Source organism: Clupea harengus, chromosome 25 (assembly GCF_900700415.2).
Source record: "Clupea harengus chromosome 25, Ch_v2.0.2, whole genome shotgun sequence".
NCBI lineage: Eukaryota > Metazoa > Chordata > Actinopteri > Clupeiformes > Clupeidae > Clupea > Clupea harengus.
Genome location: NC_045176.1, coordinates 8,037,781 through 8,060,103, shown reverse-complemented (window position 1 = coordinate 8,060,103; position 22,323 = coordinate 8,037,781). Strand labels below are relative to the sequence as shown.

The window sequence follows — 22,323 nt, the reverse complement described above, 5'->3', positions numbered from 1 at the left end:
CCCCCCCACCACCACCCCCCTCACTCCGAATCTGCCTGCCCCATCACCTCTCTCCAATGAGACAGGGGGCGCCACACACACACACACACACACACACACACACACACACGCACACTCCCACACACACACTAGCAGGACAGTAACTGGTTATTTTTGACCACACATTTACAGCAACAAAACATACACCTTTACTAAGCTGTCTTTATCTCCCACCCCCACTGTCATCCTCTCTGTCCTCTAGGACTCTCCATGTGGCTCTGGTATGTCTTGCTGAAGCTCAGCACAGATTAGAGCTCTGAAAAGACAAAGGTTTTAAAAACATGGGTTTCGGTCTCCTCTGGGATTGGGCTGGCTTTTTTTCAAAACTACGGGATAAGGTCTGTGGTAGAAGTTTGGGATCGAACCCCTTCTGGATACGGTCATGTTAGGTCAGTCAGTGAAAGAGTGTAGTTATCCTACCTTCTCCTACAAGTCCTGGCACAGAACTGTCTGTGTCCTTGCTGCTTTCTAAAGACCACTTATCCTTGATTTCCTGTGGGCATTTAGTGTATTTCACTGTTGTCCGTTTATTGGTGTGAGCCAATGATCTTCCTTTGACTGACCCAAGCACATGCAACCCAATAGCTACTGCTGTATCTGAGCACGCCTATCAGCCGACACCTCTCGCCCCAAGGGAACCCCAGAATTCACTTGAGATGTAGCTTCTTACATCATACTATGGCAATTAGTGAAGCACCCTTTATCGTGAGCATGTGGGGCTGTCTTTGAATCCTAATGAAATGGGACTAACCAGCCAACATTCACCCAATCTCTCCCCTTTGCCCTTTGCCCATGTCTTGATTCTTCACTTAGATTATATCCCCGTGGTCGCCCTCTAAACAGCACTCAGAACTATTAGAAAAACTTGTAGGCTCTTTGAACAGTAGGATATTTACTTCTCTGTATCGTGTTTGCGTATAAAAATTTACTGTAACAATGAGCTGTATCATATGTTGTTTCGTCATCAGGCTACTTCTTTCTCTCATCGTACCGTTTCTCTCGAAGCAATATTGTGGTCTTGGCTGATGGGGCGCAAAAACCTCAAGTGCACAGGTACATCAAAGCTACACTACGGTACAGCAGGAGATCCATGCATCCCCACTTAGGACATATATGCAGGATGAGGGAGGGAAGAGGGTGACTATGTCAAATGGCAGAATGGAATATTTCAGAAACCTGCAGGGAGTGGGCAGGGGGGAGGGGACGTTTACACCGCAGATGAGATAGGTATATTGGGAACATTTCAAAAGGCACACACGGTGTAATACATAAAGGACTACTTATGATACCTGTCTCTGGATAGACTTGGATGGTTGCTTGGTAGTTTGGGAGATATTGTAATGAAAAACCACTGTTTTACTTGTAAGTTAATTGATGGAGACATGTTGTCAAGCATCACCAAAATGAGAAATTGGATAATTGGTGACAGAGCCAGTTTTGTCAAGTGCTAAGGGTAATATTGGGAATTATGGTCCAATCACAGGATGTAAGACCGATTCCTAGATTCAAGATTGTGAATTTTTATTTTGACTTTAATTATTTGCAATTACTATTGTACTGGACAGTGTTTTGTTGAGCTTTGAGTATTTTATTTGTGATGAGTATGGAAATGTAAAATGGCACAGTGTGAGCTTTGTACACTTTAAGATCCTATAGTGATCCAAGTTGGAGGGGTGGCATGGCGGGGAACCCTTCTCTAACAGTGCTGCTGACCGTGTACTAGTAATGCCTCTTAAGTATGCTAGCATTAGAGCAGTAGGTATGTTATACTACAAAAAAAGTATTCCTATCCAACAGTCAGTACTTTTTGAAACTTTCCTCTGGTCAATTCCATTGTGGTCATTTAATCGTCAGTGAAACATGTGTAGAGAGCTTGTGCTCATACTGACTATGGCCCTTGGCCAAGTAGATAGCTTTCAGTAACCAGTTAAGTAGGGGGAAAGCAATAATTTGAAAAGCACCTTATAATTCGTGTATTTATATCAAAGAGTGTTAAACTAATTAGTCAGTGGTGTATAGAAGAGGTCCCAGACTTTCCTTTAGATCGGAATTGATTTTACAAAAAAAAGGAACTTGAAATGATTGAAAGGCGTGCATCGACTTTGTAAGCATGGAGTAACGCGTAGATAGCGTGTGTTCTGTAAGAACTACGGGTTGTTTGCCAGTGCGGTGTGTGCGAGTGTGCTCTGCTGAGCGGTCCTGTCTGTTGTCCCTTTGATGGTGAGTGTGCACCTTGCAGTGCTTGCATCTGTCTTTGGTTGTCATGCTTTGGGTACCTTCTATCCGCTATGGTCACTCACTCACTCATTAGTCAGTTCTCTCTCTCTCTCTCTCTCTCTCTCTCTATCTTTCTCTCCCTCTCTCTCTCTCTCTCTTTATCTCTCTCTCTCTCTATCTATCACTCTCTCTCTCTCTCTCTCTCTCTCTCTCTCTCCTCTCTCTCTCTCTCTGTGTGTGTCTGTTGGGTGTTTCACCTCTCAGATGCTCAATCATTGCTTGCACCCTTCCAACCAGTCCCCACTATTAGATATACAAAACACAGTGTTTATCACAACAAGGAAAGAAGAAAAAAAATCAAATCTCAATTGGATCTTAACTTATGTAATGAAAGAAAAAGCTGTGGATTCTTACATAGCTTTCTCTGGACAGTGTTCTTAAGCGTGTCTGCCTTTTTTTTGTTAAAAAGGGCTGATAAACAAGAATGTTTTTAAAATGCAATGTATTAAGATGCAAGGAATATACAGTACATGTATACAGGATTTTGTTTTTGGTCTGTTGTTAAAAATCACAATGAGTCACTCACTAAATAAATGACAAGATAGCTAGAGGTGTCCTTTTGTCCAGTTTGGGGACAGCTGATTTTAAACTTGCCGACATTCAGGGTTACCACCTTGCTAACAATCTGCCTTGTGCACAATGCTCTTTTCTATACCCCATCCTACTTAGGTTGCAAATGAAATTTGCATGGAGAATAACTACTTCTCAAGCAACTGCGCATAATTGTAGACAAATTCTACTTCAAGTTCAATTCAAGTTTTTGAAGAAGGTTTTTAGCGGTATGAAACACTACAAGCATTCCTGACATTTACGTGTGTCCTTAGAGAAAACCCCCCTAAATGCATAACACCTGTAACAGGCAGCGTGGAACAAACAGCATTCAGGAAGTGGACAAGAAAGGTTAAACATCATCAGTGACCCCCTGGAGCAGTGATGCCCCACCTGCTGCACCCGGCACACACAGTCAGTGAATGTTGCTTAGATGTCCATTCCACACCTCTATATGAGACTAATTATAGTTGTCTTGTGGCATGTGTTACAGTAGGTAAAGGGCTCCTGGAAACCAGCAAGGAGCCCCCTAGTTGTGCATCTCCTCGAAAGGCACAATAAATGTGTACTTGCTATTTAACACACCATAAGAGCATGCAGTGGACAATGGACTGTAGACATCAGTCTAGGTAGACTGGATTCATTGTCTCCCAACCCCCCCCCCCCCCCCCCCCCCCCCCCCCCCCTTTTATTTTGAGATGTATTTTTTTTTCCGTATGGAAGAGATGTTCATTGTGATTAATTGTTAACTAGTGATGTGAATATTAATCATAAAATAAAAATCAAACAAAAAATGTGTATTTGATTTGTGCATGCGTTTCATTTTTACTTTAATGACTTGATATGAAGGGACATCAGAGCATTGCGTAAAAATACATACTGTATGTACATCTACAATAGTATGTAACACTGTTAATTTGTTGTATTTCTTTCAGGCAGACCATAGACGAGAGTAGAGGCCCATGAGACCTAAGGATCTTTAGTGAGGTTCTCCAAGGGAACATGTCTAGATGCACTGTTCTCTATTATGATGAGGCAAGGGTGTTCTCCATTACAGCTCACTCACATCCTCCTTCTTTTCATCTTTGAGGATAAAGATAACCCTGTGAAATTCCTCTCACTGGGTGTAACGGACAGCTTGCTACACTCTTTAAGAGTAACAGCAACAGGTGAGCAGAGGAAGGCACTTGCAATGTCAAGGGCATGTCCCTCCTATTCCTAGCAGGAATACTGGCAGCTCTCTCCTGTTGTTGTAATAATAGATACACTATCACAAATAGGTAAACTATAACATTCTTTATTTTTTATTAGCTTATATTTTGCCATACTACCTTCTGTCTGATTTACAGTTCAGTCAGTCAACTGATAAAATAAAACAGATTTATGTTTTGAATTATTAATGACTGATCAACCTCCCACACAATCTGTCTGTAGTAATACAGAATACTGACCAAATTCACAACGGCAATATATCCTTTTGTCCTTTGGCAGCACTGCAAAATGACTGTAACTGAATCTTCTTCAATAATGGCTCTCTGTTTTGACAGGGTATTCTCAAACAGTTTTACATTGTAAAAGTGATGTATGAGGGAGTTGGTATGTTATATACCTATTATGATAATTTTACTTCCTTTGGCTCGTGTAAAGCTTGTTGATATTCAAGATAGAGATTCTCTCATAAACATGATGGACAGGATGACACATAACCCACATGATGAAAGCATATATAAAACCCCTCTTCTCTGTAGTGTACGTACATCAATATCTATAACAGGTAAAGATAGGTTGGGGGTCCCCTGAGGTCGCGAGGACCCTTCTTCCTGTTGTTGAAAGATCTGCTGTTTTCCAAGTGCAGCGCCTCTCCAGAAGTCTCCATTCTCAGCTGTCAGCTTATGTTTTCATGAGGAGATGCACCTGCTTGCACTGTATGTGTGACTCGTGTGACCCCGAGTCTGAGACTGACACTGGACTCCACGTGCCAGAGCAAAGTTTGATCTGGTCCACCACCACGCTGTCAGATGATTCTCTCTCTGAAAGAAAGGGAATTACAAGTATACATATAAGGGGGTCCAGACACTAGGCTCTGTAAAGCGCCTTGAGACAAAGTGCTATATAAATTGAATTGAATTGAATTTCTACCAGATCACCTCACCGGTTGTCTTAACAGTTAATGTAAATCCAAGGAATGTAATGATGCCACTTACATCGTGAGGAACTACAGCAATGTAATAGGAGAGGGCTGTGAAGGCTTCCATTATTAGCCACCCTTAATAAGCATCCCATTGCAGAAAGGACACACACTCTTACTGTATCTCAGAGGGGACGTGTCTCTAGCTGAGGGACACCTCGCAAAATAACGATGGAGTACAGAGAAACGATCTACAAGGCACAGCACCCACAGAGTTTGGATGTCTTTCAGGAGGACACCAGAGGGTAAGAGCATCATTCAGGTGATGGCTTTGATGCAGATTATTCGATTGTTGATTTAATTGCACATTTCTTTACATATTTATATTATGAGTAATGTCCGAGAACAGTAGGGTTACTTTGAGTAACAAGAACAATATAGAATAGTGTGTAGGATATAGATGATAAATAGAATTGAAAGCTGACATTTTAACGCTCTAACAAAGTTCAGCCATTGTAATGGTCATGGGTATTTGCTAAAGCCATAATCTCATTAATATCTAATAAACATCTGCCCACTGGCACTAACAGGGTCTTCCATAGTAATGCAATACATGACAAACATGGCAAGGAACATTTTTATTTTACAACCTTTACAGTAGAAAGCAGAAACTGGCAGTAAATGAATGGGCTTAAAAATACTGAAAAAAAACTATTAAACGTTTAGACCTTTGCACTTAAATAGCCTTTGCATTATTGCAATGCACATATTGCACATAACAAGGTGATATCTAGTATTTAATCATAGCTGCTTGAAGATGAAGTGTGAGCCTTACAGATGGTGAGCTGTGCATGTCGGGTGTGTTATTTTAAGATAATACTATGGAAATCTATTCATTTTCTGCATTGGAAAATGTATGAGATGTGAAAGGCAATGTATAAAAGAACAGTTGATCTGACAAGTATTCATCAGAGAAGATGCCTGATCTGTTAAAAACATCTCAAATTACTTTATAGATTTATCAATTTACATCGATGTTACCACAATTAAGGTGCAGTAAATGAAACACAGGGAAACTGTGGCTGATATTTGTGTTCTGAAACTTTTACCCTTTCGTCCTTCAAAATACTTTCCCCAAGCAATACTTTTTCAAGAGATTCCTTTCTAATGTGCTAGTTCACTTTTGTTCACCGTTCTTTAGCAGTTGGGGGAGGCTGTGCTGCCATGCAGATATGTGCTGCCTCTGTGTGGCCTGCTGGTGCATTGCCAATGTTGGCGCCACATTAAGTTCATTGGCTCCCCCCAAACATGATAGGTCACATTTGCATGAGGTAAACATAAGCTGATTTTTTAAACGATAACATGCTTGTTTTAATGTGCCTTGCTCATACAGTGGGGTATAACAGTGTGATGGCAAGGGAATACTGGGGAGACATTTAGGTCTGATTTAGGTGTTGCAGTCACTGTTTTAATTCAGTTCATTTTGCCTCTGTGGAGTGAATGGTTTCCACAAAATGCACTTGCTAACATCTTACTGGAACTCAGCCACATACCACTGACATAACCACATCATATCATGGCCGATGCCTTATCCTGTCATCAGATGTCATGGCAGTCAGTGTTATGTTACCAATTATTGGTAATTATCATTACAGCTCTCACAATGTTGATGCTATGAAACCTTTGTACATAAACAAATCGTACATGTCTTATAACAAAGGGTTCAAGTACCATGTGCATCTTAGGACTTTCCCTCTGGTTATTTATTATTTATCTATTTTATATATTATTATTTAACATACAACCAAAGCAGAGCGCTTCTCCAGCTACTGATTGGAACGCAACACTTAAAATGTCAATGCTTACTGAAATGAGAAGAAGCAAGCGAATTTCTGTTCAATCTTTTATTTTACAGAAATACAGGCAGGGAGGACCATAACTAGTAGAATACTGGATAAGAGTAGCAAAAATCAGATTTGAAAGGTAAATGTCATGTTATCACTACATAAGACAAAGTCAGCTGAATTTACTCAAGACGGATAGATAGATAGATGGATACTTTTTTTTTTTTTTTTTTTAGATAGATGGACGAGATGGATGAGTGTTAAATCTAGTAGTAAATGGTGTGCACAAAATGCTGGTGAGGACGTTTGCCCTCATAATATTCTCTGTGCTGAATAATATCTTTCATCTGATGTCTTCACTCTTCCTCATGTCCTATCTGTAAGGGGAACAAAAATTGTACAGACAATGTTAAGTCATATGTAAAAATATTTTAACATATAAGCAAGAGAATAGATATCATATGGTTGCTATGCTACTAACCTTGGGACCTACATCCCTGCTCTTGGCACGCAGCTTGTTGACTTGAGACTCAGCGATGTCGGCTCTCTCCTCAGCCTCATCCAGCTCATGCTGGATCTTCCGGAACTTGCCCATGTTGGTGTTGGACTGTTCCTCCTAGGGGATGATACACAGCATTAGTAATTAATTAACATGAGCTGCTGAGAATATTCAAACACACAAAATGTCTGAAAGTGGATGACATGATTCTTACAGCCTCCTCTGCATTCCTCTTGTAGGCTTTGACCTTCAGCTGCAATTTGTCCACCAGATCTTGCAGTCGGGATAGATTCTTCTTGTCCTCTTCATTCTAGAAGTTAAGATACGATCACTGAAATGTACACTTCAATGTATGTAGTTGGGATTACCTGGCAGTTTGAAAGAACGCAATGCAGTAGAGACAGAAATCCTCATACCTGGTAGGTGAGCTCTTTGATGCGGCGTTCATATTTACGAAGACCCTTTATAGAGTCGCTGCTCTGCTTTTGCTCCATTTCAACTTCATTTTCCAGTTCTCTCACCTACAGTATACAGTATTAGACAAGAATATAGTTCATATTCAGTTATGAAGAAAACCTTAGAAATATGGGTTAAATATGGTTTAAGCAAAACCTACCCTAGCCTCCAGCTTCTGAATTTGCTTCTTGCCTCCCTTCATGGCGATTTGTTCTGCCTCATCAAGGCGGTGCTGCAGATCCTTAATGGTCTGCTCCATGTTCTTCTTCATGCGCTCCAGGTGAGCACTGGTGTCCTGCTCCTTCTTCAGCTCCTCAGCCATCATGGCAGCATCAGTGATGGCCTTCTTGGCCTTCTCCTCAGCATTTCTGCACTCCTGCACTGCCTCTTCCACCTCACCCTGAAGCTGGCTTGTGTCGTTCTCCAGCTTCTTCCTCTGGTTCAGGAGGCTGGTGTTCTATGGCAAGATGGATTTTCATGAAAAGACGGAACAACAGCACAATGCCTTTCAACTTCAGTGATTAAAGAGCTTAGTTTACCTGTGAGTGTAGAAGCTGCACCCTCTCACTGACGTCCAGCAGCTCTTGCTCAGCCAGTTTACGGCCTCTCTCCGTCTGTTCCACCACGTTCCTCAGCTCCTCCAGCTCGGCCTGCTGCAGGCTGTTGCGTCTCTCTACTATGGCAAAGTTTTCCTTGAGATCATCATTGGCACGGAGAGACTCATCTAGCTGCAGCTGAGCATCCTGGAAGATAGGAATTATAGCAGCAATAAGGAGTTCTGTTCCAAAACTAGCAAACCAACTACCTAAAAGGCATGCAAGAACCTTGCAAACAGCCCAGTCGACACAGATAGAAGCTTGCCAACACACCAACTGGTGTCTTTTGGCAGTATAGCTGGCAATGTCATGCTGTGAAAGCTTTTCTTCCGTTTTTGCAGGGTGTTCCAGCCCGGAACACAGAACTACATAGGGCATATCCTGGATGGCTAGTGGGAAAGACACAGGTGTTTATCTGTCCTTCACATGACCATATGCTATCAAAATGTGTTTGAGGATGGTACCAAAATGATCTGCCTATAAAACCATACCTCAAAAAGTGTTAAATTGTTGCATAGTGTTACTTTAAAAGCTTATTCCTCACAGTTGTCTTTTAACCTAACCTCGTATTCTGTTGCACCCTGAATGCATACGGGTGTAATGTTTCAGCCATAGGGGTTTACCTTCAGATTCGCATGGATACCTCGAAGATGCTTCTGGGACTCTGCTGCCTGCCTGTTGGCCTGACTCAGCTGGATCTCCATCTCATTGAGGTCGCTCTCCATCTTCTTCTTAATCCTGAGGGCCTCATTCCTGCTACGTGTTTCTGATTCAAGGGAACTCTGCAGGATGTCTATAACTCTCTGCTGATTTCTTTTGGCCTGCTCCGTCTCTTCATCTTTTTCAGTAAGTTTGCGCTCAATGTCAGCCTTTACTTGGTTGAACTCAAGCTGGGCCCTCAGAATCTTACTTTCCTCATGTTCAAGGGAGGCCTGTGCAGGGTTTTGTCCAAAGATGGAAATCAATCAATCAATCAATCAATTAATTAATTAATCAATCCATCTTTAAATCTTTTAGACCAACAGTAAAGTCGTGATAATATACCTCTGCTTCTTCCAAAGCCCCTTGAATCTCAGTTTTCTCTTGATCCAGCTGCTTACGATTTTTTTCTAACTCATGGACACTCTTGCCACTCTCACCAAGTTGCTCAGTGAGATCGGAGATCTCCTCTGAAACAAATAGCAATTTTAAATAGTTTGATTAGCTTGAGTAATACCATCAGGTGTGTATCAAATGAAAGCTTTACGCAAGCGTCCATATATCTGCTATCAAGGGGGGTGCCAAAGATGCTGAAGTTGGATTTGTTTTATCAGATGTTTTGTGGATAAAGTGAACAACTGAGCAGGGGGTTGCATAAGACAATGTGATTTTATGCCTGTGGTTATATCTCAGCTCCCAAGGCGTAGTTTATTTCGTAAATGCTACTAAGATAGCTTTCCTCTTTCCGGATCTCAGTGTTTCTGATGTAAGCATAAAAGCTGATGTTATCGCTTTCAGTAGGCCTACCATATTCAGCCCACTGGTTTGGAACTGTAGCAGTGGAAACCCATGACACCGTTACGAGCGACGCGATATTCTAATCCCATGCATTTCAACGGGAGCCAATCCATTGTGACGTAGACCACCTTTTTGGGCGACGCGACCGATAAAAGTTGGAAATGTTGAATCCTATGCAAATGAGGAGCGATTTTTTCCGCAGCGGCCAATCAGAATGTTTGGTGTCGTCTCTGACAGTTTGAAAATGCTATTTCCACACGCTACAACACGCCCACTCAAAGTGATGGAAGCGTATCGCGTCGCTGTCATGGGTTTGCACCGTAACACTGAGGCTGTCTACATGAATGGACAGAGCAGTCTCTACTTCTTGAGGAAGTTTAGGTCCTACACTCCAAACTTTTCTTCTTTATTTAATTTTTTTTACTGGCAGATATTGGCTGCCATACATTTGACCTTATTGGCCGCATTCCTAACCCAATTTGTATCCAGTGGAACACCTGCTGACCACGTGAATGCGGGATGGGCAGTGCCAAGATAGTGTCATAGTTTTGCTGAGCAGGCAGCCATGCCATCAGGCGGCGTCATTCAGTAACGTGGAAACCCATGACACCGTTACGAGCGACGCGATATTCTAATCCCATGCATTTCAACGGGAGCCAATCCATTGTGACGTAGACCACCTTTTTGGGCGACGCGACCGATAAAAGTTGAAAAATGTTGAATCCTATGCAAATGAGGAGCGATTTTTCCCGCAGCGGCCAATCAGAATGTTTGGTGTCGTCTCTGACAGTTTGAAAATGCTATTTCCACACGTTACAACACGCCCACTCAAAGTGATGGAAGCGTATCGCGTCGCTGTCATGGGTTTGCACCGTAATAACTCACTCATTCTGGTTATTGATTTCTTGTAAATAGTAGAATTAGGCTACTTTCATTCACGGTTTGGGTCACATCAAAGTCCTTATTAGTCCGTATAGCGTCTTTGGTTATATACCCTCCGAAGAAACGAAATCCGAAGATTCAACGAGCGGGAGCGTTGTAAATATATGTGTCTGCTAGTAGCCTAATTATAAAGCTGGAAGCTAGATAGCTTAACTTTTCCTCAGTAGGCTAGCTAAGCTCCCTGTTGCATAGCCTGCATGCCTTTTGGGTGCATTGGTGGTGCATAGGCTAGCTGGCTTGTTGGTAAATGGGAACAAATACGATATTGCCATGACTATTTTAGCCCACATTTGCTTGACAGCGCAGTCCACTGCATTAACATACTGTATTATTAAACAACAGAGGGCCATTGCTAGATAAAGAGTGAATTTTCTTTCTGAAGAATCAGATACATTGCGAGCTATACAATTGTGCTGGAATGTTGCTACTGCTCTGCTTGGATACAGGCTAAGTTATCAGTCTTGACTGCCTGACGCTGTCTCTCACCTTGAAGGTTCTTGTTCTCCCTCTTCATTGTCTCCAAGTGATCCAGAGCTTCTTCATAGGAGTTTTTCAGTTTGAAGAGCTCTGTGCTCAAAGCCCTGGCCTCCTTCTGGGAGCTCTCCAGCTCTGTCTGGGACTCTTCAAACTTCTGCTTCCACTCTGCCAAGACCTAAATAGGAAATAATCTTTTATTCTACATGTCATACCCTCCTTATAATCACTTTCGACCAACAAAAGTATGCGTCCTATATACCTTGTCAAAGTTCCTTTGTTTCTTGTCTAAGACAGCAGCTGCAGCATTGGATCTTTCAACATCTACCATGAGATCTTCAATCTCATTGTGGAGCCTGTGTTTGGTCTTCTCCAAGGAAGAGCATTTAGCATTTACAGCCTCCACAGCTTCCTCAGCATCTTGCAAGCGCTGAGCCAGTTTCTTCCTATATGACAGTTAGCATCAAATATTGAAACATACAACTAGCATCTTTTTAACAATAAAAAAGGAGTAGTGTTACGGTAATTTCAAGCACTTGAAGATCTTTTTTTTTTGCATATTCGAAGATGTCTCGTTGATTTACTTAGTAGATCATGTATGTATGTACAAGTAAACACACAGAAAACTTCACATCCTTACTTGCTATCCTCCAGCTCCTCAGTCCTCTGGATGGCATCAGTCTCGTACTTGGTTCTCCACTGAGCCACCTCAGAGTTGGCCTTGGACATGGATCTCTGCAGCTCAGCCTTGGCCTCCTGCTCCTCTTCATACTGCTCTCTGAGCAGGTCACAGTCATGGCGAGCAGACTGCACTGCATGAGCAAGAGCGTTCTTGGCCTGGAAATGAAGCAAAATTCATTACCCAATCAGAAGCCAAGCTAATATGGTTAGTGCTGCTTTACACTTCTACCTGTTTATCTTCCAGACATATTTTACTACATCAATCAAATTAGCCTATATTTTGAGTGGTAAGTAGATCTTGCTGTACTTTTAATCATTTAAACTTTTAAAAGAACATGAATCCCTGATGTCACTGCATCAGAGTGTAACTAAACGATTTCTTTTCTTTTGCTTTTGTGTGTACCAGCCCAAGAGCCATATATGTGTTGTTCCATTTCATACCTTGACCTCCTCCTCCAGCTGTCTTTTTAGGTCCTCAATTTGTTGGGTGTAGGACAGCTTGCCTCTGGTCAACTGAGAAACTAGAGAGTCCTTTTCCTCAACCTGCCTTGACAGCTCAGCTACATCAAAGGAAAACACGTTTTAGAAGAACAAGAAAATAATAGGATGACGGAGACAATTGCAAAGATATGTAATAGGCTAATGGTATACCATTTTCAGTCTGAAGCCTGGCTCTTTGCATGTTAAAATCACTGATGCTGCGCTGGCCTTCCTCTGCCCGGGTTCTGAACTCATTCATCTGGTCCTCTAGGGTTCTGCACATCTTCTCTAGGTTCGCCTGGTGGTATAATTGAATTATATTTAGTTTTGTTTTATGTCTGTGATGTATTTTGCTTTCACAAGTTATGTTAAGATGTTTTTTAGACTTACCTTATTCTTAACAACATGTTCCATACTTGAGACCACATCATCCAGCTCCAGTCTGAGCTCACTCTTCTCCTTCTCCAGCTTCTGCTTGACTCTCTGCAGGTTGTCTATCTGCTCTCCCAGGTCAGCCACACTGTCGGCTTGTTTCTTCCTGAGGGTGGCGGCCGTAGTTTCGTGCTGCAGAGTTGCCTCTTCAAGGTCTCTGCGTAGCTTCTGGAACTCTGCCTCCCTCTTCTTGTTCATCTCAATCTGGGAAGCAGTGGCTCCACCGGCCTCCTCCAGCCTCTCACTGATCTCCTCCAGCTCTCTGGCCAGGTCTGCTCTCTGTTTCTCTACTTTAGCTCTGGCAGCTCGCTCTGCCTCAAGCTCTTCCTCCAGCTCCTCTATACGGGCCTTGCATCGATACAACAGATGATACTTAGAAAGTAGAAACCTCACATTTTTTGGTTGAAATGGTTTTGTATATTTAAGTTCATATTGACAATATTACCTGTAACTCCTTCCATTTTTTCTGGAGCTGAATGACCATTGTCTGTTCATCCTCAATCTTGCTGGTGAGTTGACTCATTTCAAAGTCTTTTCTGTGGAGAGCAAATGTTGTGCATCATTGAAGGACAAATAAAACCTTAACAAAATGTGGTGAAATGTTTACTCCATTTGAATTCTATGCTTACTTCTTCAGCTGCTCTTCTAATTGTTGCTTGTCATTCTCTAAGTCCATGAGACTCTCCTGGGTCAACTTCAAGTCACCCTCCAACTTCCTCTTGGCCCTTTCAAGGTCCATTCTAACCTTCTTTTCTTGTTCTAGAGAGCCTTCAAGCTGTTTGAGAGAAGAAGAAGACATTTTTTTTTTTTTTAACCGTGTCTCACATCCACACAAAATATACGTAGGATGGTGTATTGGTGTACTTACATCATCCACTTGCTGCTCCAGCTTGGCTTTGGCCTTGGTGAGGGTGTTGACTTTGACCTCCTCACTTTGCAGATCATCTAGACTTTGTTGATGTGCTTCTTGTAGAGCTTTCTTTTCCTTGGTCAGCTTGGCAATGATTTCATCAAGACCTACCATTTCTTCAGTCAGGTTCTTTGCCTGTGGTAACAAAGTTTTTATCCTTTTACTAGTGTACTCAAAACACTGACAAAAACGTATTGGTGACTTTCTTCAAACACAAACCTTGTTCTCAGTGGCGTGCTTTTCTTTCTCCACTTTAGCCAAGGTGAGCTCCAGGTCATCAATGTCCTTCTTGAGCTCAGAGCACTCATCTTCCAGCTTCCTCTTCTTTGCTGTCATATCAGAATTCATCTCCTCCTCATCCTCCAGTCTCTCGGTCAGCTCTTTGATTTTGGCCTCAAACTGGATCTTACTCCTAATCAGCCCCTCACACCTTTCTTCCGCATCTGAGAGATTATCTTGCTCCTGCCAATGAGTCAGAGTAAAACATTGCCTTGGTACTTATCTTGATAATAATAATAATAAACTTTATTTGTATACCACATTTCATACAAAACAATGCAGTTCAAAGTGCTTAACAGCAAAGAAAATCAAGCTACTTCACTTCATTAAGTGCATTGAATCAATTAATTACTTCACGACTAAACACATATAACAATTGATTACAAACGTACTGCCTGAACTGATAGTTGGAGGTCATTCTTCTCTTGGAGAACTGAGACCATTTTTTCTTCCAATTCCTTTCTGCGTACTTCAGATTTAGCAAAGGCTTCTTTGAGCTTTGTGAACTCTTCTTTCATGTTTGCCATCTCCTTCTCAGTTTCTGCTGATTTTAAGAGAGGCTTAATCTTGAAATAAAGCATCATCCAGGGCCAGTTCTTCACTCCCATGAAGGCACGAATATTCCATTTAATCACCAACAGAGAATCCCTGTTGTTAAATATGACAAGTTTAACACTGAAGAAATGTGAAACATGACCATTTTGAAATGTATTCTGCCTTTGATTTCACCGACCTGCGCTCAAGGATCTTTTGGAATTCAACTCTTGCCAGGAGACCTCTTGATCTAGCCTGTATTGATGTGATGATCAGAGCCAGTCTGTCATCTCGCATTTCCTCAAGCAGACCAAGCAAGCCAGCTTTAAAGAAAACCTACATGTGAACATAAACAGTTTTGTCACCTCTGTCAGTCACCAAATGACAGCCACCATTTATGTCACAATTTCTTACCTTGGTATGACCTAATTTGTACTGGTTATGGTCAATATCCAGAGAACCCAGTAGTTTCTCCGCAGACTTTTTGCTGTCTATGAATTGCCCCTCCGGGATGGAAGATGGATTTAGAATTCGGTATCTGTGAATGTATACATGAGATCATACATGTTATTTCATTATTATTAAAGATAGTACAGTTTCATAGACTGTGTAGCTAGAAGGACCTTTTACATAAAACGGTGTATGGGACTATGCATTAGAATAAGATAAATATTATTAGACCTAACACATTTATTTACCTCTGTTTGAAGTCCCCGTACAGAATCCTGTTGGGGAAGCCCTTTCTGCAGATCCTGATGCCTTCCAGCACACCGTTACAGCGCAGCTGGTGCATCACCAGAGGGTTTTCCATCGCCCCAGGAGTCTTGGTCTCATTGGGGATGAGGCAGCGCACAAAGTGGGGGTGAGTGGACCTCAAGTTCGTCATCAACTTGTTTAAGTTTTCCTGTAACAAGTGACAGTCAATGTCAACAGAGTCTTTTGCCACATTTGAAAAGGGAGGAAATTATATTACAATTGAGACTAAATAAATGTATAGTTTAGATACTTACCCTATGCAAAGCAGACACAGTTTGGAAAGAAGAGCCCTTCTTCTTTGCTCCACCTTTGCCCTTTGAATCTGAAAAACAAACAAAGCAAATGTTAACTGAAATTGGATATCTGTAAAAAAAAAAAAAACACACAAAACACATCGTCCATGTGTTCTGCTAAAATTTGGACTAAGTTCACTACACTTTGAACATTACCTGACTCCCCAGCATAGTTTGCAAATAGGATTGAAAGTAACTTTAGAGAGGATTTCTGGTAAAGTCCAACAACCGTCTCATTCAGAGGGTCCTTGTTCTTCACCAACCAGTTGTAAATGTTGTAGTCCACAGTGCCAGCATAATGAACCAGGGAGAAATGGGCCTCCGGTTTGCCTTTCACAACTCTTGGCTTCTGGAAGTTGTTGGATTTCCCCAGATGATTGTCATAAAGCTTTGCTTTAAATGTGGCATCACTAGCTTTAGGGAACATGCACTCCTCTTCAAGGATGGACATGATACCCATAGGCTGACAAGAAAAGAGTATGTTTATATTAGTTATGTTGAGGGGATTGGACTGAGTATGTATAATTTATTATATGAAGATCGCAAAACTGGGCATGTCATATAGAGATGTGCATCTTAAAGGAAAACTTTGAGATTTTTGAGCCTGGGCCCTTTTAAGGGACACTTAACAATCAAAATAGGTCCAGTATTGAGTCAGAGCGCTAAAACCAGCAACCGCAAAAAAGCTATACAATGGAATCTTATTAGGCGAGCCTCTGCATCAAGTAAACCGCTTGTTTTAAGGCTCATGAATGTTATTGTAAGGGTCTGACAACATGGAAAGAATCCCTACAGAGATACAGAGTTTACCCCAGTAACTATAAAGAAACTGTAGAAAATTACTGTTTCTACTGTCAGTGGTTTACTTTTGTCTAGTTCCTGTCTGTGACGTAGCACCCCACTCAGGCCCTGTAGTCCATTATTGCAGTGGGTGGCTGTTTCCTAATGTTTACAAAAGGAGAAGTAATCGACTACAGACACTGAATGGCTTGCTATGTCAGAGCCCAGAAGAAGAGACAGATAAAACAATGATGGTACATGCAGTCGCTTTCTTGAGTTTCTTTACAGTTATTGAGGTAAACAGATGCAGGTGTTTCTCTGTTTGGATCCTGTCAGACACTTGTAATAACGTTGAGGAGCCCGTCACGGTAACCTCAAGTGGTCTATTTGGACGCAGATGCTTGCCTCACAGGATTCCATTGTTCCGTTTTGCGGTTGCTGGTTTCAGCGCTCTAACTCAATACTGGACCGATTTCAATTGTTAAGTGTCCCTAGTACAACTTTGAACCGAAACAGATATAAAAATAGGGTTTTCTTTTAGGTGTAGAGCTTTATGAACATTTCCTGTTGTCAGCACAAACCTTTTCAATGAGGTCAATACAGGCTTGCAGGTCCATTCCGAAATCTATGAATGTCCACTCAATGCCTTCTTTCTTATACTCCTCTTGCTCCAGCACAAACATGTGATGATTGAAAAACTGTTGCAGTTTCTCATTCGTGAAGTTGATGCATAGCTGCTCAAAAGTGTTATACTGTAACAGAAATAGCTTGGTTAGTTTTTGATATCAGGATGCTAAGGAAAAGAGACATCTACATGATATTTTTAAGACTGAACGGGTATTCTTAAAAAAGCTCTCACATCAAAGATCTCAAAACCAGCAATGTCCAGCACTCCTATGAAATACTGACGAGGTTGTCTGGTGTCCAGGGACTGGTTGATTCTCACCACCATCCACAGGAACATCTTCTCATACACTGACTTAGCAAGTGCACTAATGCCGTAGTACACCTGGACAAAAGGGTGGGGTGGGGAGTTTGGGTGTGTTGTTGTTTAGATAAACATTCCCTGAAGTTTATGGTCATCATTAATTTAATCTCATTCTTCTCACCTGTTGGACACTCTGTCCTTTGGTGACCCACTCGTTTCCTACTTTGACCCTCGGGTGACACACACCCTTGAGGAGGTCAGCAGAGTTCAGGCCCATCAGGTACGCTGATTTGTCAGCATCTGTGGATTTGAAAGGAAACTCTTACAGATCGTGAGCCTCCCAAAAAAGACCTTGTGAGGGTCACCTGTACCGGTCAGTGAATCAAACTCACCCTCAGTGCCATCAGCCTCTGCCTGCTCCTCACGCTGTTTCTGCTTGAACTTCATGTTGCCGTGGTGCATTATGGCTCCAGTCAGCTTGTAGATGCTGTTCTTCTCTTCCACAGTGAAGCCCAGGACATCAAAAGCTTCCTGTAAGGAAATAAACCATTATTGGTCTTGTTTCAAACTGTCACAGTAAACTGCTCATTTGACCCGGTGTAGGTTTAGTTAAAGTATGTTTTCTCACATCAGTGGACATGAGCTCGTCAGCGTCATTGATGGAGGCTACGGTCGTCTCTCCTTGGGAGATGTAGGCGTAGTCAAAGGGGTTGCTGGTGATGAGCAGCATTTCTGGTCGAGATTCAAACACAGTCGTTACACATCGGTGGTTAGATGTGTTTTAAAACAACTGAACAGCAATACATTCTTGTGTCTGCATTTCAGGTCTCACCAAGCAACTCAGGCTTCTTCTGGGACAGGATTTGGTAGAAAATATGGTAGTCTCTTTCAGCCTTTAGCTGGTATGTGACTCGAGATTTTTCCAGCAGGTCTGAAGGAGACATTTATGGAGCACAATGAAATTCTCTTTCAATTGAAGAGATTGATCAAATATATTAATTGCAATTTACTTACAGGTCTCAATGTCAGCAGAAGCTAGCTTTCCACTGGCGGCAAAATGAATTCGGATGAACTTGCCCTGATAAACAAAGAACAGATAAAACACCATGCAGTGGAGGACAGATGAGATCTCAGTCTGATATGTTACGCAATACTTACAAATCTTGACGAGTTGTCATTTCTGATGGTCTTTGCATTACCAAAAGCCTCAAGAGCTGGGTTAGCCTGGATGATTTGATCCTCTAGGGTACCCTAATATTGAAGGTAAAAAAATAGACTCAATATAGTCATTACGTAAATGTAGATACGCTGCCATGAATAGTGTATACACTGTGTTACAAATACATACACATCTTCCTGTGACTAAACCCAGTTAGCTCAATCTCTTTACATTTAAATTACATTTAGTAATTTAGCAGACGCTTTTATCCAAAGCGACATACAAAGGAGAGAACAATCAAGCTTCGAGCAATAGAGACCTAATGCAACAATAAATAAATACTGTGAGTGTAACTTAGGTACTAGTTAGAGGAGATAGCATTAGAGGAAGGATAAGGAGAGGTAGAGGAAGGAAGAGGAAATGCAAGTTAGGAAAGGAGGTGCTCTCTGAAGAGTTGGGTCTTCAAGAGCTTCTTAAAGGTAGCCGTAGCCATCTACGAGCTATGCATAGCAATTCCACTGTTGACATGTCAGAATAGTGAGGGATATTAGAAATGGAATTCCATTGTTGACATGTCAGAATAGTGAGGGATATTAGAAATGGGATTCCATTGTTGACATGTCAGAATAGTGAGGGATATTAGAAATGGAATTCCATTGTTGACATGTCAGAATAGTGAGGGATATTAGAAATGGAATTCCATTGTTGACATGTCAGAATAGTGAGGGATATTAGAAATGGAATTCCATTGTTGACATGTCAGAATAGTGAGGGATATTAGAAATGGAATTCCATTGTTGACACTTAAAAATAGTGAGGGATATTAGAAATGGAGTTCCATCCCCATCCTTACCAAAAGTGACATTAGCTGACCTCCTTTCTCCCATACAGAAGTGCCTATAGTCATTATTTCAGCACCATAGGCTGCCCACAGTCAGAGTGTGTCGGAGCATGATGGATGGAGTGTTTTCCAGCTATATTTCACAGCTGGTTGTATGTCCTGAGGCAGATATTCTGAACTGACTTATGAGCTGACTTCTACAATGCACAGCTGGTGCTGGAAGAATTTCTCCAGCCATGTGTGTTGTATATCTGTGTCAGAGTTTGTTTTACTTACTGTTCACAGCATACACGGTAGAATATACGGTATTTTTAGGTTTATTAGTAGGTGTTCAGGCGTATGTAGTGTGGAGTCGTGAATTAAATAAATAAACAGCCAGGGACTTACTTTTTTCTCGGAGGCTGCATCCTTTTTTCCAGATACTGCTGCAATACTAGCAAAGTACTGAATGACTCTTTTGGTATTGACAGTCTTCCCAGCACCAGATTCTCCACTTATTTGTGAAAGGGAGGAACCAGGAAAAAAATCATCAAGGGAAACAGTAACAGTAAAACAGAAACAGAATTATGGCAGAAAGATAATGAATAGTGACTGCTGATTTGAATAAAACTTACGTGATTAGGACTGACTGGTTTTCTCTGTCTGTAAATAACACATAGCACATATTAGATGCTGGTTGCTAAGTTTTATTGAGCACTTGCCAGAGCAGTTAGATATAATCACCTGCCAACATATACTGGTAAGCATTGTCAGAGATGGAGAAGATATGAGGTGGAGCTTCAGTCCTCTTCTTGCCTCTGTAGGCATTAACCACGTACTGGTCGTACACTGGCAGCCACTTGTAGGGGTTGACAGTCACACAGAAAAGCCCAGAGTAGGTCTGTAGAGGAAGGAGAAAGAGGTTAGAAATGGTCCATACTGCAGTCCCAGTAGTCTCTAAGGCTGCATTACTTAGGTGTACTCACGTAGATCATCCATGCTGCGTAACGCTCTTTGAGGTTAAACAGCACAGCAGGCTCATGGAGGAAGGTGAACATCGCCATGTCTTCAATTTTATCAAACTTGGGCGGGTTCTGAGGAAGGACATCTTCCTCCTTCACCGTCACAGACTGTCAAAGGGACCAAACGCAAATGCAGTCAAAAGCTGCTGTGCCGTAGTTTTAACATCCATATATCTTGTGGAGTAGTCGCTTTACCTTTCCCGTCTCAGTCAGGACAGTGACTTTGTCACCATCCCTGCTGGTGACGGAGGCCTTCACATACTCCACCTCAGGGTCGGGCACAAAGCACTCCTTCTTCATGTCGAACACACGGGTCTGAGCCTCCAGACGTTCCCTGTCAGACTTTCGGAGAAAGGAGGCTGCCTTCCCGAACTCCCTCATGACGGCGTCTCCCATCTTTGTTTCTGTGGAGTTTGAGGTCCTGTGATTAATATTGTTTAATACCATCCTAGACTCTGTTTATAAGACTTAAACTCTCACCTGTGATTAATATTGTTTAATACCATCCTAGACTCTGTTTATAAGACTTAAACTCTCACCTGTGATTAATATTGTTTAATACCATCCTAGACTGCATTTATAAGACTTAAACTCTCACCTGCTGCCCTTTCACCCCAAGTAGATCAAAATGTGTGACTGATCCTGGAGAGAAGAAGAAAGTAGTTAGGCATGATGTACTTCAATTTGTGTTCTGGCGGTTATAAAGCTACAGGGATCCATATTAATAATCAACTATATTATTGATGTAAAGTATAATAACAATCTATCACTTGTCAGTCAAGAAATACTTTGACCCCTTAATATGATATGGTTCCCTCATCATACAAAAAGGCTCTCTCCTTGTTCCTACCTTGGTGGGATTGTCTACTCTATGTTTTTCAGACTGTTGCCTCTCTTTATATAGAAAGGCTGGTTTCCCAAATATGGCAATAGACCTAAGGTATTAGTGTGGTAGATTAGAAAAAGAAGAGCCCTATTTGCCAGAGGGATGGGTTTCTGGGTGTTCGGTACTTACCCTTTGACAAAACAATAGGCTGAGACAAAGCTGGGAGGAACAATGGGCTGGAGAGAAGTTCAAGTGAGACAGAGGGAGGGGGGCAGGATGAGGCACCAGACTGTCCCTTCAGCATCACTGTGCGTCCCTTATTAGGGATGCCTTTATGTACATGCCATGCATTTCACAACATCATTAAGAAATGGGCAGCCGTCTGTCTATTTCCATAGTGATCCTTTGACCCTGTTGTCTAAAACATAAAATTCAAGTATTTATGTTTAACGGATATTTAAAGGTTTGCTCTTGTGTTTGTTCAGTTGGAATGGCATTACCATTTATTGGGCAGTAGCCTATCAAATGCCAGTGTATTTTCGCTCTACACAAAAGTTGTTAGCAGAACCCAGAAATGACAGGACACAGTGGAAGCGTGTGAAATGAAATGCACCGGTGTCAGAATATGAGTGATGTGATAAAGCAAATGCATCTCATGTATGCGCAGCCTATCAGCTGAAATGGGCAGTGTGGACAAAGGGATTAATAACGTTATAAGTGTCAGAAATTAGTTTGAGCATGCCAGGAGTGACAGGGAATGGCATAAGCGTCAGAAGGAACGTATGAAGCAGCAGGGAGCTGCAGCTGTTCCTTGTTGAGATCTAAGGCAAGGTCGCTGTTGGCTCATTCTCCACTGGTGACTTAATGGCCAATGAAAGACCTATCCTCAGCCTCATCTTGTTTACACGGCATCGTTTCTTTCCCCTTTAGCCTTGAGGACAAAGATAACCCTGTGAAATTCTTGCCCGGGTTACTCTCACTGATAGAGACAGGCAGCTTGTTGGGCACTTTGATCTCTGAACCCCGTCTTTGTCTGCGTGGGACGAGCATGAACAGGTGATCTGCCTCTCGGTGAGCATAAATCAAGAGCCTGAGGCAGGCCTCTGGTGCTGGTCTGTGGGG

At 41.9% G+C, this 22,323-nt stretch overlaps 2 protein-coding genes across 2 annotated transcripts in view; one reads left to right on the top strand and one right to left on the bottom strand.

Annotated features, from left to right (window-relative positions):
- map4l (microtubule associated protein 4 like) overlaps nucleotides 1-1,443 on the top strand; it is a 16,240-nt gene extending 14,797 nt beyond the window's left edge. The window contains exon 12 of the mRNA XM_031562994.2: nucleotides 1-1,443. This exon is cut by the window's left edge and continues 164 nt beyond it. The gene's annotated coding sequence lies outside the window, so the exon portion shown is untranslated.
- A 5,836-nt stretch (nucleotides 1,444-7,279) lies between these two features.
- On the bottom strand, nucleotides 7,280-20,771 carry LOC105900463 (myosin-7-like). The gene is made up of 36 exons (XM_031563378.1): nucleotides 20,571-20,771; nucleotides 20,340-20,483; nucleotides 20,098-20,254; nucleotides 19,989-20,016; nucleotides 19,762-19,867; nucleotides 18,533-18,625; nucleotides 18,389-18,452; nucleotides 18,207-18,305; nucleotides 18,003-18,106; nucleotides 17,767-17,905; nucleotides 17,556-17,674; nucleotides 17,306-17,455; nucleotides 17,028-17,198; nucleotides 15,823-16,129; nucleotides 15,628-15,695; nucleotides 15,316-15,521; nucleotides 15,032-15,155; nucleotides 14,817-14,953; nucleotides 14,476-14,731; nucleotides 14,024-14,266; nucleotides 13,763-13,939; nucleotides 13,524-13,669; nucleotides 13,340-13,430; nucleotides 12,853-13,242; nucleotides 12,634-12,760; nucleotides 12,424-12,542; nucleotides 11,942-12,138; nucleotides 11,564-11,747; nucleotides 11,314-11,479; nucleotides 9,433-9,557; nucleotides 9,012-9,320; nucleotides 8,332-8,535; nucleotides 7,953-8,249; nucleotides 7,753-7,857; nucleotides 7,551-7,646; nucleotides 7,280-7,453 (listed from the first exon to the last, which is right to left on the bottom strand). Exons 1-36 carry the CDS (start codon nucleotides 20,769-20,771, stop codon nucleotides 7,295-7,297), a joined length of 5,808 nt encoding a protein of 1,935 aa, XP_031419238.1. The 3' UTR covers nucleotides 7,280-7,294.
- Nucleotides 20,772-22,323: the final 1,552 nt, after the last annotated feature.